The sequence below is a fragment of the Aegilops tauschii genome, chromosome 2 (genome assembly GCF_002575655.3).
Source record: "Aegilops tauschii subsp. strangulata cultivar AL8/78 chromosome 2, Aet v6.0, whole genome shotgun sequence".
NCBI classification, from domain to species: Eukaryota; Viridiplantae; Streptophyta; class Magnoliopsida; order Poales; family Poaceae; genus Aegilops; species Aegilops tauschii.
In genome coordinates this window covers 356,734,984-356,751,705 of record NC_053036.3, presented here as the reverse complement: position 1 = coordinate 356,751,705, position 16,722 = coordinate 356,734,984, and the positions used below count along the sequence as shown (strand labels likewise).

At 47.2% G+C, this 16,722-nt stretch overlaps 1 protein-coding gene across 1 annotated transcript; it reads right to left on the bottom strand.

Annotated features, from left to right (window-relative positions):
- Positions 1–3,387: 3,387 nt before the first annotated feature.
- On the bottom strand, positions 3,388–6,099 carry LOC109779020 (exocyst complex component EXO70B1). The gene has a single exon (XM_020337600.4). It carries the CDS (start codon positions 5,750–5,752, stop codon positions 3,701–3,703), a length of 2,052 nt encoding a protein of 683 aa, XP_020193189.1. The 5' UTR covers positions 5,753–6,099; the 3' UTR covers positions 3,388–3,700.
- Between the last annotated feature and the right edge of the window lie 10,623 nt (positions 6,100–16,722).

Genomic DNA, 16,722 nt, shown 5'->3' with positions numbered 1-16,722 from the left:
ACCTTGAGCGTCTTGTCCCAGGAGACGGAGAAGAGGAGGCATCCATCCGTGGACGCGGTGACGCCGGACACGGAGTCGGAGGTGGACGTCGGCTCCAGGGTGCGAAGGTCGTGGAGGGCGACAGACGCCGGCCTGGCGACGACGAACCCGCGGGAGGCGTCCACCGCCGCGACAGCCGCTGCCGCTGACGCCGCCATGAGCGGAGGGATGAGCGTGGCGACGTGGGCGAAGGAGGTGGCATTCGACGTGGCAGCCATCTTCTCGCTGGCGCTGCACCGGTCCTTGGTCCTCTGCTCCGCCGGCTCGCGCTCGTGCTCATCATGCTGCTCGAGCTCGGCGGCGAGGCCGGGCCGGCCGTGGCCTGGGGCGGGCGCGGCCTGGGCACGGCTTGGGGGTGGACACGACTGGAAGCTTTTTCACCCCCAGGCCAAAAGTTCCGCCGGCAGCCCCCCAAGAGGCGAAAAAAATGCCTCCTGGGGGGCACAACGGCTGGAGATGCTCTAAACATGGGCCACAGAGGGGTGCCATAGCGCCGGCACCAAATAAGAGTGCAAACTGTCATATTTGTTGCAACTTACTAAAATACCATCTATTTGCCCCACTTTAGTTAGTCATATGTTGGACTGTTACCCTAAAACAGAGTACTCCCTCGTTTCCATAATATAGTGTGCATTGGTTTTCTCAAAAAGTCAAGCTTCATAGACTCTGACCATGTTTATAGAGAAAAATATCTATATCTACAAATACCATCAGCTTCGTCGTGGAATATACTTTCATATGGTATATATTTGGTACTGAAAGTGTTTGGGATTTTTTCTGTAAACTTGGACAGAGTTGATGAAGTTTGACTCGAAAAAAAATCTAATATGCATTATATTTTGGAACTGATGGATTATTAAATAGAGTTGTGACATATGCTAAAATAGAGTTGTGACAGAGTTGATGAAGTTTGACTCAAAAAAAATCTAATATGCATTCTATTTTGGAACGGAAGGATTATTAAATAGAGTTGTGACATATGCTAAAATACCAGAAAATTCATAAAATTTACCTGAGACAGGCCTTATTTTTCAACAGAGCAAATATCCTAATCCCAGAATGCATATTCCTCCATCTCCAATTCTTCATAACAAGCAATTCAAATCGTGCAATAGCATGCCTGCACAACATAAGAACATGGCTTCCTAACTGGCCACAGGACCCATCCTAAAGGGTGACGACTATAGCAAAATCACGGCAACAAGAGCGGGAACACCGGGAATACTCGTGGAGCGGTACAATTAAAATTCTCAGCTCACATACAACACTTCTCCTGTTTCATACCTTGAAGAAGCTGGAAAATATGTTTAAGTTTTGTAATTAGTCGATAATTATAGTTCGCTATCCTTCAGAATGTTTCTTAGTTTAGAGGTGAGGACTCCACTCATTGTGAATTACACCACATTCATTTCTCTATAACTCCAGAAAGCAAACCTACCAAACCATGACTTCAAATGGTCATAAAGGACTTACAAAGAAGTATCATTATAATGACATAAAAGGAAAAACGATACAACTGTTACATCAGGTGAACCAAGCTGAGTACCTAACCGCACCATCCTCCTCCCTCCATGCTCAGGTAGTTCATAAAGCTGCTCCAGCTTTATCAAACAAGGGATACCCAAAATGGAGTAATAGTCAAGTAAAACACTTCATCTAGTGGACTTTAATGCAAGAAACAGCAAGTATTATCAAACTATTTGTAGATTTTTCTTTCGCAAAAACATGCCTTGTTGCTTTCATTATAAGCGTCACATTCAGAAGCTACACCAAATATGAAGTGACAAACTAGGTTCACTTCATATAATAAGTAACTACCCCCTCCATTTCATTTTATAAGGCATATTATGGTATTGCATAGGGATAATAAAGCCCATTAATACGAGCGAGAATATTCACCATGTTAACCAGAAATGACGATGAGAGATGAGAGATAAAAGGGGGTAAAAGATAGAAAAATCAATAATTACATATAGGAACCTATATTTTAAAAGAAGATTGCAAAAAATAAAGGCCATACAGAAATGAAGTGAGTACTAACTGTTCTTTTCATAATTTTGATGGTTTGACAAGTGAGTACTAAGTGTGCTTTTGATGCTTTTCGAACATTAGAGAAAGCACTGAAAATTTCAACAACCTAGTGTGCTCCCCTATGGGCAGTACTCCTATGTCTTAACCTTTATCCTGAATTCTTCACATCCATTTTTACAATCAATGTGTTTATTATTATCCCTGTATCTAAAGAACCCAAATAATGAGACCACGATGATCCACTTTGTAAACTGCCAATTGTATCTGGCTGAGGTTAGCATAAGCAAACCTTCTGAAGTATAACAGCTATGATAAATAGTTGTAAACAACTATGATAAATAGTTGTTATGGAGGATTAAATCAGTTTACTAAGATAGATACTCCCTCTGTAAACTTTTATAAGATCGTTTAGATCACTAAAGCAAATGATCTTATATTACTTTGCAGAGGGAGTACATCTTGCCATGATAAATATGGAAAGGTTCAGACCCCAAAGAATGATAGATGAACATTATATATTAAATAGAATTTACCAAGTAAATGAGCGATGCAACAATACCAATAAATCATGAGGCAGAAGAGAATGGTAGAATTAAGTTACTCCCTCCTATCCGTATTAATTGTCGCTGACTTAGTACAAGTTTGTACTAAAGTTGTACTAAGTCAGCGGTAATTAATATGGGTCAGAGGGAGTATAAAAAATTGCCAATACCAAGAAAGGAGTCCTAACAGTACTAATGAAATACCATTAGTTTTAAATAAGAAAATAGCCGTATAACACATCAGCACTCATATTTTCGTCAGTAAAACAGCAAGAGTAATAACACCAATGTATGAATGACACCTCTAAATTAGTACGTACTGCTAGGGCTGGGCGTTCGGTTAATATGGTTAATACGGTTCGGTTTATTCGGTTTTTGTACTACTGCCCTACAGTCTGAATTTATTTTTCTGACACTATGCCCTACAGTCTGATTAAGTAACCTTTGTTACAGACTCTGACGATAAATGTGTTCAGTTCATACAAGTATCTTACTAGAAAAAACATAAGCATTCATTCTAAGGTAACATAGGTTGTATGTGAGCATAAAGAAAAGAAGTGTCTAGACTTTTGCGCAGCAATCAAATTAATAATGCTTACTTTCTTCAACAGTACGATCAGTCGGATTTTGCAATATGGTCAGTTTTACGATCCGTAGCTTCATGGATTTGATAGGACATGTTTGTTTCACTTCATTTTCTCTAAGCATGCAAATGGCAAACTCTGTTACTTCTGGTTTGCGGCCTAAACATGCCTTTTCCCACATCTTCTGCAAGTTATTCCAACTGAAACACATATAACATGTTCAATAGTATATTCCAAGAAGCATGCCTCTACATGGTGCCAAATCTAGATTTTGGACATTGTAGTGTGCAAAGAAATGAGTACACTGGAAAAACAATACATGTACATTATTTCTTGTTACACATAATCTGACTGAACCAAAGGATCCTCCTGTGGACTCCTGCGGTATTACAGCACCATACCAACTAGGGAACATGCACCAATCCAATACATGTAACCAGCAGTTCAGCAATATACTTCCCCTTGTAACAAAGATATACCTGTAACCAAATTCTGTCATAGGACCTATAACCTTCTTCTGGAATGGTTGGCAGACCCTAGTGACCCTTCGAAAAGATCAGACAGTTGATTTTCCAAGTCCTCTGGGGTGTACTTTATGTATTTACCAGAATTTCTTCCATTATCCACTAGACTACCATATCTACCCAGAAAAGCACGATATGCTGGAATCACATTTTCAGATATAGATATCTTGAGCTCTTCGCGTAGTTGAGGATCCGGTACCTTCCAAAGCGTTTGACTCCTGTAATTCTCATCAAAGGCAAAGTTGAAGTTCTTAAATTTCTCTTTGACCCTCGAGCTTGAATTCCCAAGACTTACACTCCCACTGCCATGACCATCATCCTTGAGATAGGACAAAACCTTTGTCCACGATATCCTAAGGTAGCTCTTGGAATTTTGCCGAATCTTTCCACGGCGCCTCCGTGTCCAATGATCACCTAAAATCCTCCCAAGCTCGGAATCCTTCACCTTTTGGACAATATAAAGTGTATTATTCATGGAAAATATACACTGGAGTGCACCGTCCTCATACAGTTTAGATTTTTCCTCCAAATTGGCCTCCAAGTAAGACATCAGCTTCACCAAACGATGTCCAAGTGGGGTCAAGCTCTTCAGATACTCCTCGTCATCATCAGCACCTCCATTTGAAGCATTATGATCAACATCTCCGGCAGCATCCTCATCCAAGAGCTTGTCAAGCGTATCACTGTAAACGACCAACAACCTAAGATAGTTCATCACATAACGCGTGATTGGGTGGATCTCACCAGCCATCATAGGCCGCCTTGACGACTCCTGCTGTAGAACCTTCCCAAACTCAAGAAGGTTACCCTTGACTGCATCCCCAAGCCTCCCAAGGACCCCCTCCAAATCACAGATCACATCATCCCCAGGAGTCCCATAGTACAGTTCCTTGAGCTCAGGAATTACCTCGGCAAGTGCCTCATACATATCAAGTATCCGGGACACCTTCTCGGGCGAACGAGGGCACACAGCCACAGCATCCCCAAAGTTAAGAATCTGCATTATGCAAACCTTGGTGGATTCAACAAAGCACTCGTCCCGCAGCTCATCAGACACCGCGAGCACCTGATCGCAGAGCCGGCGCTCGCCTGTCAGCAGGGAACGGACAACCGTCTTGACCCCATGCACCCATTTCTTCATCTTGTCATTCAGCTGCTTCCACTCCACACGCTGAACCTCGTCGATGCTGAGCCGCTCGACGCCCAGAACTGTGAGGCACTCATCAAGCAGGTCCCGGCGGATGCCGCAGTAAACCTGCACGAGTTCACTTGCGTAGCCAGCGCGCCCCATCCGCTCAGCAATGGCGCGCAGCTCATCGACAGCATCAGGCCGCACCAGGTCGAACAGCTGGTCGTCGAAGGGGTTCCCCACGAGACTGGCGCTGCGGGCGGTATCTGGCGCGCCCTCCTGGCTGTGCGGGGTGGTGGGGTCGAACTCGGAGGAGGTGTCGAGGTCGTCCATGGACTCGAGCGAGAGGCGGCGGAGCGAGCAGTAGAGGCCGCTGGCGTCGAGCGGCACGGCGTGGCGGAGCATGAGGTGGCGGAGCTCGTCCTCGAGGCGCGCCATGGCGAGCTGCACGGCGACGCCGGCGCGGCCCGAGGCGGCGGCGGGGCCCCCGGCGGCGAGGTGGTCGACGGCGACGTCGACCGCCGCGAGGTAGTTGGCGGCGTCGTCCTCGGGGGCCTCGAAGACGAGCGCCTCCGGGGTGGTGTCCCAGAGGTGGATGAGCCGCGCCGCTTCGTCGAAATCCGACAGGGAGAGGCCCTCGGCCTCCGAGGAGGCGGCGTCGGTCGGGGAGCGGGAGCGGGAGGGCGAGGTCGAGTGGAAGAGGTCGAGGTCGGAGGTGATGTTGGAGAAGCGGTAGTCGAAGCCCGAGAGGATGCGGATCATGTCGTCGGCGGCGTTCTTGGAGGTGGCGAGCGACTTGACGATGTGGTGCGCCGCGGCGAGGACCCTGTCGTTGCCGGCGACGGCGCCGACGCCCGCCAGAGGCACGGCCTCCTCCTCCGGCGGCGGCGGAGACGCCGACATCGCCGGCGGGTCGCTAGGGTTTGGTCCGGCGGTGGTTCACTGACGCGACACTACTCGGGACGGGAGTTACGGCGCGGCTCGGAGGCTGATGGCCGCGGTAAACAGAGCACTCGTAGCAGCAGTAGTGGTAAAGAGATACTAGTAGATATGTGTGCCGGTGCCAGCAAAGGGGCGGACGGATAGAGGGAGAGGAGATGCGAGAGGAGGGGGGAAGCAAATGGCACCACTTTGCCGGCCCGTTTCGCTTGCTGTTTGGTGCGGCTGGCAATTCACGGTGCGCAGCTCATCTTTGTATCTCATCCCGGCCGGACCTCCAAAGTCCAACTTGCCCACCTCATCCTCACGTGTTTCATCTTCTCTCGCTCTCCCGCTTTTACTCTCTCTTACCACAAGTATCGAGCTTGACGACGACATATTTCTCCTAAAAATAAATTGCGCAATTGGTTTGGCCTCGCCTCTGGACCAAATCTAACCCCGTTGGAACTGGAATGCACTGCACAATTATGTACAGTGTTCTTGGCGGTCGCTGTCATCTTTTGCTGCGTAGATCTCGACGGCTTTCCTCCTCGTATTAGATCCCCGTCGTCATCACCATTTCCATGCTCTCGAGGGAACCACAAAGTCCCTATCCGTCCAAACTTGATCAGAGACGACTTGCTGAAATCTTCTTGAGAAAAAAAACTTAGGGTAAATCTTGAAAAGCACGGCATTCGCATCACTTGGGGTCGCACTTAGCGTGGATGTTCAGAAACGTCACAAGCATGATTGGTTCGATGCCAAAAATTGGCATGCCAATATTTGGGAAATGCCAAATGTTGGCTAGTGATTGGTTGGCTACCAACTTTTCTTCTCAACCTCACAAAAAGTTGTCAACATTTGACAATTTTTGATTTGACAAATGTTGGCTTGCCAAATATTGGCAATGCCAATTGTTGGCATCAAACGCTCATCCAAACATTGTGAAACTATCGTATGCATTTCTGCGTTATATTACTGTCACTAGGAATGTTTGAAGCAAACAGGTTTATCCGTGTGTGTATGTAACGATCATGTCATGGGGTGCCTGTTCTCTGCCATGATTGCTCCTCGGGCTTTCGGCTGGACGGCTCACGCACTGCAAGTGCAAACCCAAAGGCTCCGCTCGTGTCACTGGATAAGAATACGTACGGTATCGCTCAATTATTCCATGAGCTGCCGTCACACCTCTGCTCCACACTCACGCATTTCTTCTGGCTAGCTGTAGACACTGGTCTTCTTTAGTGGATTTGGTTTCAGATCTTGCACTTGCTGACAGTATATTGTATATTGTATATATAGTAAAAGGAACGTCCTGCTACGAAAGTCTCATCTGTGCCCGGGATGGCACTATACAATGTCGTGTGTACGGAATGTTAACAGCTGTAATTGGCCAGCTTCCATGCATGCCTGGGATGAAGGAAGCGCACGCATCCCTAGTGACAAGCCGACAATTTCTGAAATTATGCTGTGAACAATAGCATCTCATAGAGTGACAACTAAACATTGACAGCGTTCATCGCTTGTTCATTCATGTACATAGGACAACTCATCACCAAACCGGCCGTAAATGTTCGCTCGGAACTAAACGTTTTTAGCCGTCTAACTACGGTCATCAAAATTGTCTGGACGGATTTGAACGTCTGAAATTCTACAAACCGCCACCAAACTGGGAGAGGTTAGGGGAGTTCAGACATTGATCACGTAGTACTCCCGCTCAACAAAAACCCTCTCTCCCTCCACCCTAGAACTCTCTGCCTTGATCCATGCCAGTCAGAACAGACGCGACTAAACGACCGCCTACTTGCATTCATGGCGACTTATCGGCACGGCAATCCAAAAGCCTACTCCAGTCGCGTTGCCCGCATTGAAGCATCGCTAGTTGGCCTGCCCTAGCTATTCAAGTCGGCTGGCCATGGAAGCAAGCCCTACAGCACCACACCGCCACCTCTACTCTTCTCTCCCAAATCCGCACGCCTCCACAAGAGGCCACCGCGATGGGCAAGTCCGACGTATCCAAGAGGTTCCTGGTGCGATCCTCCTGTTCAGGGGGGAGCTCAGGATCTTGGCGCCGCCGCCCATGTTCTCCGGGCACGTCGACGTCCACTGCTCCTTCCGACGTCAAGTCAGAGCCGAACTCCTCGGACGAGGAGCAAAAGCCACCCCTCATCGCCAAGCCCGCCACAACGGACAAGGATTTCGAGCGATAGATGGAGATGGTGTTGCAGCGGTCGATCATCGACCACAGTACGATGCCGGTGTCCCCTGTGCCCCACAACGGCGTCCAAATTGGATGCCATGAGAAGGAGGAGCCGCCCTCCCGCGACGCTGCACGAAGGAGGTGTCGTCCTCCACGCCACGCAGTCGTGGCAAGAAGAAGGCGCCGATGTCCCCGCCTCGCCACCAACCCGGGAACCAGTGGCGCTCGGTCACCATGAAGATTGAAGAACGAGGAATCGTTCTCCCTGGTGTCCACCAAGTCGCGCAGCCGCCTCAATTACTACCTCGATGGCGGCGGCTCATCCTCTTTGGTGCCCAACAAATGCATTTCCCAGCTTGGGCGTCAGGAACGGCACAGGGTAGCACACCCGGCTGTTGGAAAACGTAGCATGCAATTTTAAAAAAATTCCTACGCTCACGCAAGATCTATCTAGGAGATGCATAGCAACGAGGGGGAGAGTGTGTCTACGTACCCTCGTAGACCGAAAGCAGAAGCGTTTGACAACGCGGTTGATGTAGTCGAACTTCTTCTAGCTCCGACCGATCAAGCACCGAACGTACGGCACCTCCGAGTTCTGCACACGTTCAGCGCGATGACGTCCCTCGCCTTCTTGATCCAGCAAGGTGTCGAGGTAGTAGATGAGTACCCTCAACACGACGGTGTGATGACGGTGATGGTGAAGTGATCCGCGCAGGGCTTCGCCTAAGCACCGCAAGAATATGAACGGGGGTGTAAATTGTGGAGGGGGCGCCGCACGCGGCTAACAATTCATGTTATGTGTCGCCCCCCTCCTCATATATATAGGTGGGAGGAGAGGGGAGAGGCCAAGGGATGCCCCAAGTGGGGCCGAATCCCACTTGGGCTCCTGCCCTGGTTCAGCCCCCCTTCCTTGTATAGGCGCCAGGGGAAGGAAGGGGGAGGTGCCCCCCCTTCCTTTCTCCCTTGAGGAGGGGAAGGAAGGAGGGACTTGCCCTTCCCTTTCCTTTCCCTAGGGCTGGCCGGCCTGGTGGAGGGGCGCAACCAGCCCCTTGTGGGCTGGTCTGTCCCTCCCTTGGCCCATTAAGCCCATATCTTCGTCGGGGTGCCCGGAACCCCTTCCGGCGACCCTATATGTACCCGGTACCCTCCGGAACACTTCCGATGTCCGAATACCATCGTCCTATATATCAATCTTTACCTCTCGACCATTTTGAGACTCCTCGTCATGTCCGTGATCTCATCCAAGACTCCAAACAACATTCTCTCACCAAATCACATAACTCATATAATACTAAATCGTCATCGAACGTTAAGCGTGCGGACTCTACGGGTTCGAGAACTATGTATACATGACCGAGACACCTCTCCGGTCAATAACCAATAGCGGAACCTGGATGCTCATATTGGCTCCTACATATTCTACGAAGATCTTTATCGGTCGAACCGTTATGATAACATACGTTATTCCCTTTGTCCATCGGTATGTTACTTGCCCGAGATTCGATCGTCGGTATCCACATACCTAGTTCAATCTCGTTACTGGCAAGTCTCTTTTCTCGTTCCGTAATACATCATCTTGTAACTAACTCATTAGTCACTTTGCTTGCAAGGCTTCTTATGATGTGCATTACCGACAGGGCCCAAAGATACCTCTCCGATACTTGGAGTGACAAATCCTAATCTCGATCTATGCCAACCCAACAAACACCTTTGGAGATACCTGTGAGCATCTTTATAATCACCCATTATGTTGTGACGTTTGATAGCACACAATGTATTCCTCCCGTATCCGGGAGTTGCATAATCTCATAGTCGAAGGAATATGTATTTGACATGAAGAAAGCAATAGCAATAAAACTGAACGATCAATATGCTAAGCTAACGGATGGGTCATGTCCATCACATCATTCTCCTAATGATGTGATCCTGTTATCAAATGACAACTCATGTCCATGGTTAGGACACCTTAACCATCTTTGATCAACGAGCTAGTCAAGTAGAGGCTCACTAGGGACACAGTGTTTGTCTATGTATTCACACATGTATTTGGGTTTTCGATCAATACAATTCTAGCATGAATAATGAACATTTATCATGAATAAGGACATATAAAATAACAACTTTATTATTGCCTCTAGGGCATATTTCCTTCACCGGCGGTGTTCGCGAAGATAGACGTCGCGCTGACCTGGGTTATCGTAGATGCCTAGGCTCTGGACTGGTCTAGGACCACCGCGCAGGCCGCCTCTAGCTTTCGGCGTCGGGTCAGCGACCGGCTCCTCAAAGTGATGGTCGACTCTAGGCACTTGTCCCGGGCTCCAAGGCGGTCGAGTGGCTGCACCACAAGCACGCCAATGCAGTGGCCGATCAAGTATGCCCGACGCGTGGTAGGACTTCCGCCACTTGGAGGATGATAGGAACGACGGCTCGAACGGTGACAACAATGATGATGATGATGCAGGCGACGGTGATGGTGTCAGTGGCCTAGGAGGCCATGCGTACGAGTTCACCGTTCGGTACCTCATGTAGTTTAGTTTAGTTTCCTTATTTAGTTTGAACTTACTAAATGTCTTCCATTTGGGTGATATATCGAGATTTAACAAGTTACACCAGTTTGCATCATTTTTTTCCTGATTGTGTTTGAAATGTCTGAAATGGGTCAAGCGTTAGATGCTTAGGGTTGGATGGCCAGCACCCCGCCGGCTGTCTACGGACACGCCCGAATCTGTTCGCGAACACTTGGTTTCGTACGTGTGGTGATCCATGTTGAAATTTCCCTTACTTTGTTCAAGAGCATGCTCATATTTAGTATGCTTAATAGTTGATCCTCATTATCTTTAAATGTTCTCAATATGCAGTTTTCCAGCTCACCTTGTGTGTCATGTCAGTATTCATTGACATATTCTCGGGTCATATAGACCAAATCAGCATGTCTATTTTTTTGTTATTAGACATATATAGTACATATGTACATATGAGATATTTTCTTATTTCCTAATGGTTGTTCTTCCCTAATTTAATTGTTGACACTGTTATGGTCCAACATATCGTACATATTCTTTGTTCATGTACAATCTGAGTATGGAACATTCCTACATTGAAGAATAGTTGCTTTTGATTAAGATATTTTCTTTTTATACATGATCCATCTAAATTAATCTTTAAATTCGCACAACGACGCACGGGATAATCCTATGTTAGAGATATACCCTAGAGGCAATCATGTGATGATGATATTTTCCTATGTATTCCTGAGTTATTTGGATTGTCCTTGAACATCATCAATTACGTGTATCAATAAGTACGTGACTTGTTTGTGAAACTATATATATTACATGATAATTGTTCTAATGATCCCTGTTGATTAGGTCATGCGGACACATACCCTTTGACTAGTATACGATTTATGTTTCATAAGTCATGGGCATAGAGATGCTAAACTGATAGTATGGATGTAACAACCCTGTTCCGATAAGGATTTGAATCTCATGTGCTTTTGTATTATCCCTGAATCATTAACTAGCACACATAGTACTCGATGAAATACCACAAAATCACATGTCATAATGTAACACAAATTCAAAGTATTTATTACATCATAGCTTTTGGCTAGAATACACAGCAAAAAAACCTAAAGGATATGGAGTCCCATCAACACAAACGACTAAGTTGCTATTTGTTTGTGAACTCTGCAACATAAAGGTTGCAGCCATATAGGGTCAATACATTGAATATATTGACAAGTCACACCAAAAATGATAAAACATACTTATGTGTATATGCAAGGATAGTGATCAGTGGAAATAAGATCTAAGTTTCATTTTGCATAAATCAAATTTTATCTTACATCTACCTATCATCATTTTATTAAATTATCAAGTACCAACATAATGTTTGAAGTGGGAACTCCAATCAAACACATAAGCAAACAATCCTTAAGCTTATTATCATCCACATCAAGTTATTAAATGTGATAAGGTCGTCTAGTGGTTTCAAGTATAGTGGCTCATAATTGTCCTTAATTAGGGACATGGCTAATCGATTAGTTTGACACTTTGCAGAGGTTGTACACATTCTCCAAAGGGAAACACTTTCTATCTATAGTCTGATAAGGCACCAACGTCAGACTAGTCGCACTCCGTGGATCTAACTGAAATCTAACGGTAAAGAGTTGTGCTTGTTATTTAAATAAGGAAAAAGAAATAAAAAGAAGATCAATCGGCAGGAAGCTAGCCCCCGCAATGCCCGCACGTAAACCTCTCCCCTAATCCCTCGAGATTCCAATCAGATGGCACTGCCCCAAGATGTTCCTCCATCCTGAGCGCACCACAACTCGCATCTCCAAGATCCCCTGTCCTCTTCGTCCAGCAAGATAACATACTCACCAGTCAGCTCCGCCCCTGCTCCTCCTTATCTCCTTGCCGTTGAGCAGCACGACCACCGCATTCTTATCTCCACCAATTTTACCCCCGGCGGAGATAGGAGCTGTGCCATCCTAGCATTAGGGGGTCGAGACCCCCATCCTCAACTACGATTTGTGCTTCGACATGTTGCAAATCAGCTGGATCGGCTGCAGGAATAGCACGGGCTGGCCGGAGAACCGACAGTGGATTGCAAGAAGCGCCCATCTCGAAATCAATGGTATTGCTCTACGTCGATCACCCTTGACTTGATGATTTGTATTTTCTGCATCGCAATTTTGTTCTCGTTGTTATTCATGTTCATGGTCTGCCTAGTATTGTTTTGTTATGTGTTAGGCCATTCATGTGTTGATGGAGTCATAATTAGATAACCCATATCCATGTACACAACAATCATGCCTATTCCTCTTTCAATATTCAGTGCTTCTAATGGAGTTGACAAATGTTGAGAAAATCTTCTTTCATTGCTTCCGTATACGGGGCTTTCAAAAATATGTACCCACACTTGGCAGCAAATCTTTTCTTGTTTTATTTTTCAAAAGTTCATGCTTCCACCAAACACTAATAATGCACCATTTGCATTATTTTCTAGCTTCATACCTGTGTGCTTCTACATTGTAGTAATTTTGCTACCATCATCTAGAAAATTGCTTCAATGCCTTCATGTTATAATGGTTTATAATAGGTTTAGTTTGTATAGATCCTCATAATGGTACCATGCTTTCATATTATATTGTTTGATATCTCTATGTGCATATATTGCTTTATTCCCTTCTTGGGGGCTGATTTCGTTCTATACCATATGTAGTGGATCACTAAATCTTCAAGAATATGTGTGTATCTGGATTGTGCATATATTGATCTTTTCTTTCAAATATCCATGCTTCAAAGTACTTCTTATGTATCGAGAGCACTATTTTTATGCTTGTTATCTATTGCGCTTCTATACTGTAATATATATGCTCCTTCGGTCCATAGAGTATGCTTAAATTAGTGAATAACAACTGGTTGAATAGCGCCATATTAGTGGCTTCTTGTTAATCATGCTTCCTTGATTTTTACTATATGTTTCTCATGTAGACATGTAGTGCTGCAACATAACAATGTTATGTGAACATTAAATTTGGGCACCCAAATCTTGCCCGTCGAGCGTGTAGATTTCTCATATCAAAAATCTATTTTCTTTTAGTATGTGATAGCATCAAATCATTTATTTGTCTTATCCATGCTTTCTACCTTATGATTTCTCACATATGTTTCTATGCCAACGAGGGGGCGCTAGGGGATTGAGGCTGGATGTGTCGACTTCAGAGACGACGAGTCAAATTCACACAAAGACCCCCATGGCTCAGACGTCTAGGCTATCAGGGTATACAACCTCAAGCACAACACAATGAAGGTTGAAGCGCTCGAGCAAGGGCATCTCAGCTTGTACCCATTGGCGTTGTGGATAACACCTATTGGGGAACGTTGCATGGGAAAAAATTCCTACGCTCACCAAGATCAATCTAGGAGATGCACATCTACGAGACGAGAGATTGGATCTACATACCCTTGTAGATCGCTAAGCGGAAGCGTTAAGAAACGCGGTTGATGTAGTCGAACGTCTTCGCGATCCAATCACGATCCGTCCATGAACTCCCGATCAAGTGCCGAACAGACGGCACCTCCGAGTTTAGCACACGTGCGGCTCGGCGGCGTCCTCTATTTCTTCAACCAGCAAGCGAGAGAGAGGGGGTAGATGAGATCGGGACCAACACGACGGTATGGTGGTGGTGGCAACGGAATTCTGGCAGGGCTTCGCCAAGCGGTGAAACGTGGGAGGAGTTGGGAGAGGTAACGGGCAAGGGTCGAAGGGTGTCTGCCCCCAACGCCTCCCCACCTTTATATAGGCGTGGAGGGGGCTGGTGGCTTACCCTACAAGGCCCTAGGGTCGTTGGCCAAAGGGGAGGAAGGAAATCCCATCTTTCCTTCCCCACCGACCGCTATTTCCCCTTTTTAGGGATCCTGATCTTATCCCCTTGGGATATGATACTATTCCTTTTAAGGGAGGATCTTGGTGCACCTAGACCAGGGTTGTGGGGACTTTCCCCACTACCCACGTTCATGTGGGCCCCCCATGCAGGTGAGCCCCACTCCGGAACCTTCTATAACCTTCTCGGTACAATACCGAAAAAACTCAAACTTTTTCCGGAACCCCGATAACAACTTTCCATATATGAATCATTACCCCCAGACTATTCCGGAGCTCCTCGTGATGTCCCAGATCCCATCCGGGACTCTGAACAACCTTCGGAATTTCCACTATTAATATCTCCATACTACCCTAGCGCTACCGAACGTTAAGCGTGCGACCCTACGGGTTCGAGAATCATGTAAACATGACCGAGACTCCTCTCCGGCCAATAACCAATAGCAGGACCTGGATGCTCATATTGATTCCTCCATATTCCACGAAGATCTTTATCGGTTGAACCACGATATCAAGGACTCAGTTAATCCCGTATACAATTCCCTTTGTCCGGCGATATGTTACTTGCCCGAGATTCGATCGTCGATATCTCCATACCTAGTTCAACCTCGTTACTGGCAAGTCTCTTTACTCATTCTCTAATACAAGATCCCGTGATCAAACTCATTAGTCACATTGTAACGCCCGAATAGTTATGCTACAGTAATCCCAGGCTAATGTTGCCATGTCACCGCAATTACTGTTGTTTAACCTCGCGATGATTCAATCCCGTTCGTTTTCAAAATTCAAATTTAAATCAAACAGCAAAAATGAATAAAAGAAAAGGAGAAAGCAAACAAAAAAACAAACAAAAGAAGACCCCCCGCCCAACTGGGCCAATCAGCCCAGCCGGCCCACAACCGTTGCCCCTGGCCTATATGGCCTCCCCCACCGGACCAAACCCTAGCCAAACTGCACCCCACTCCCATCCAGATCGGGGGCTCGACCCCGCAGCGCTCCCGACGCCGCCCACCGCCCGGAGAACCCCCCTGCCTGAAGGCTCGCCCTCCTCCCCGCCCCGACCTCGCCGACGGACGCTGCTTGCCAAAGCCGCTCTGCGTCGCCTTGCCCCCTCATCTCTCCCTCATCGGCTCCGTCGAGCCTCGCCGACCCCCTACTCTGCAACGGCCGTGAGCGCCCCCTCCATCTCCCCTCTCTCTGTTGTCCCGAGCGCCACCGCGGTAGCGCACACGCCTACACCGGTCGCGCTCGCCGTGCCTACGCGCTCCGCCCGCCACGCTAACTTGCTGCTCGTCGTGCCCCGCGCCGCCCGCGCCCGCACCCCGCGCGTGGCCACCCGTGGCCGCGCCCCTCGAGCCGCTCGCCGCTTTCCCCTGCACCGTCGTGGCCGCGCTCGGCCGCCGCCAACCCCGCAGCCCGGGCCTCGCGCCCGCTTGCCTCTCGGTGCCGCTCGCCGCTCCGGCCTCCCGCTCCACCCCACCGGCCACTACTGGCCCCTGCGCCACCCTCCACCTCGACGCCCCGTCGGCGCCGCTCGCTCGCCGGCGGTCGCTCTGGACGAGCTCAGCCGCGGTTGGCTTGGGCCGAAGCCAAGTCGGGCCACCGCCCGTTAACCGACCACCCGGTTGCCCCCCGCCCCCGGGCAGATGATAGATGGGGCCCGCCCCTGTGAAAACGTTTAAGAAAATAATAAAAATGTTTAATTAACAAATTAATTTAATTAATTTTCTTATTTAACTTAATTACAGTTGATTAGTCTGATTTAAACCTGTTAGTTAAGTTAGCTGAGCATGTGCTACCTCTTGAGCACTGCGTTGGTTTTCCCTTGAAGAGGAAAGGGTGATGCAGTAAAGCAGCGTAAGTATTTCCCTCAGTTTTTGAGAACCAAGGTATCAATCCCAGTAGGAGGCCACGCACGAGTCCCTCGCACCTACACAAACAAATAAATCCTCGCAACCAACGCGATAAGGGGTTGTCAATCCCTACACTGTCACTTACGAGAGTGAGATCTGATAGATATGATAAGATAATATTTTTGGTATTTTTATGATAAAGATGCAAAGTAAAATAGAACGCAATAAAAATAACTAAGTGTTGGAAGATTAATATGATGGCAAATAGACCCGGGGGGCATAGGTTTCACTAGTGGCTTCTCTCAAGAGCATAAGTATTACGGTGGGTGAACAAATTACTGTTGAGAAATTGACAGAATTGAGCATAGTTATGAGAATATCTAGGTAAGATCATGTATATAGGCATCACGTCCGAGACAAGTAGACCGACTCCTGCCTGCATCTACTACTATTACTCCACACATCGACCGCTATCCAGCATGCATCTAGAGTATTAAGTTCAAAAGAAC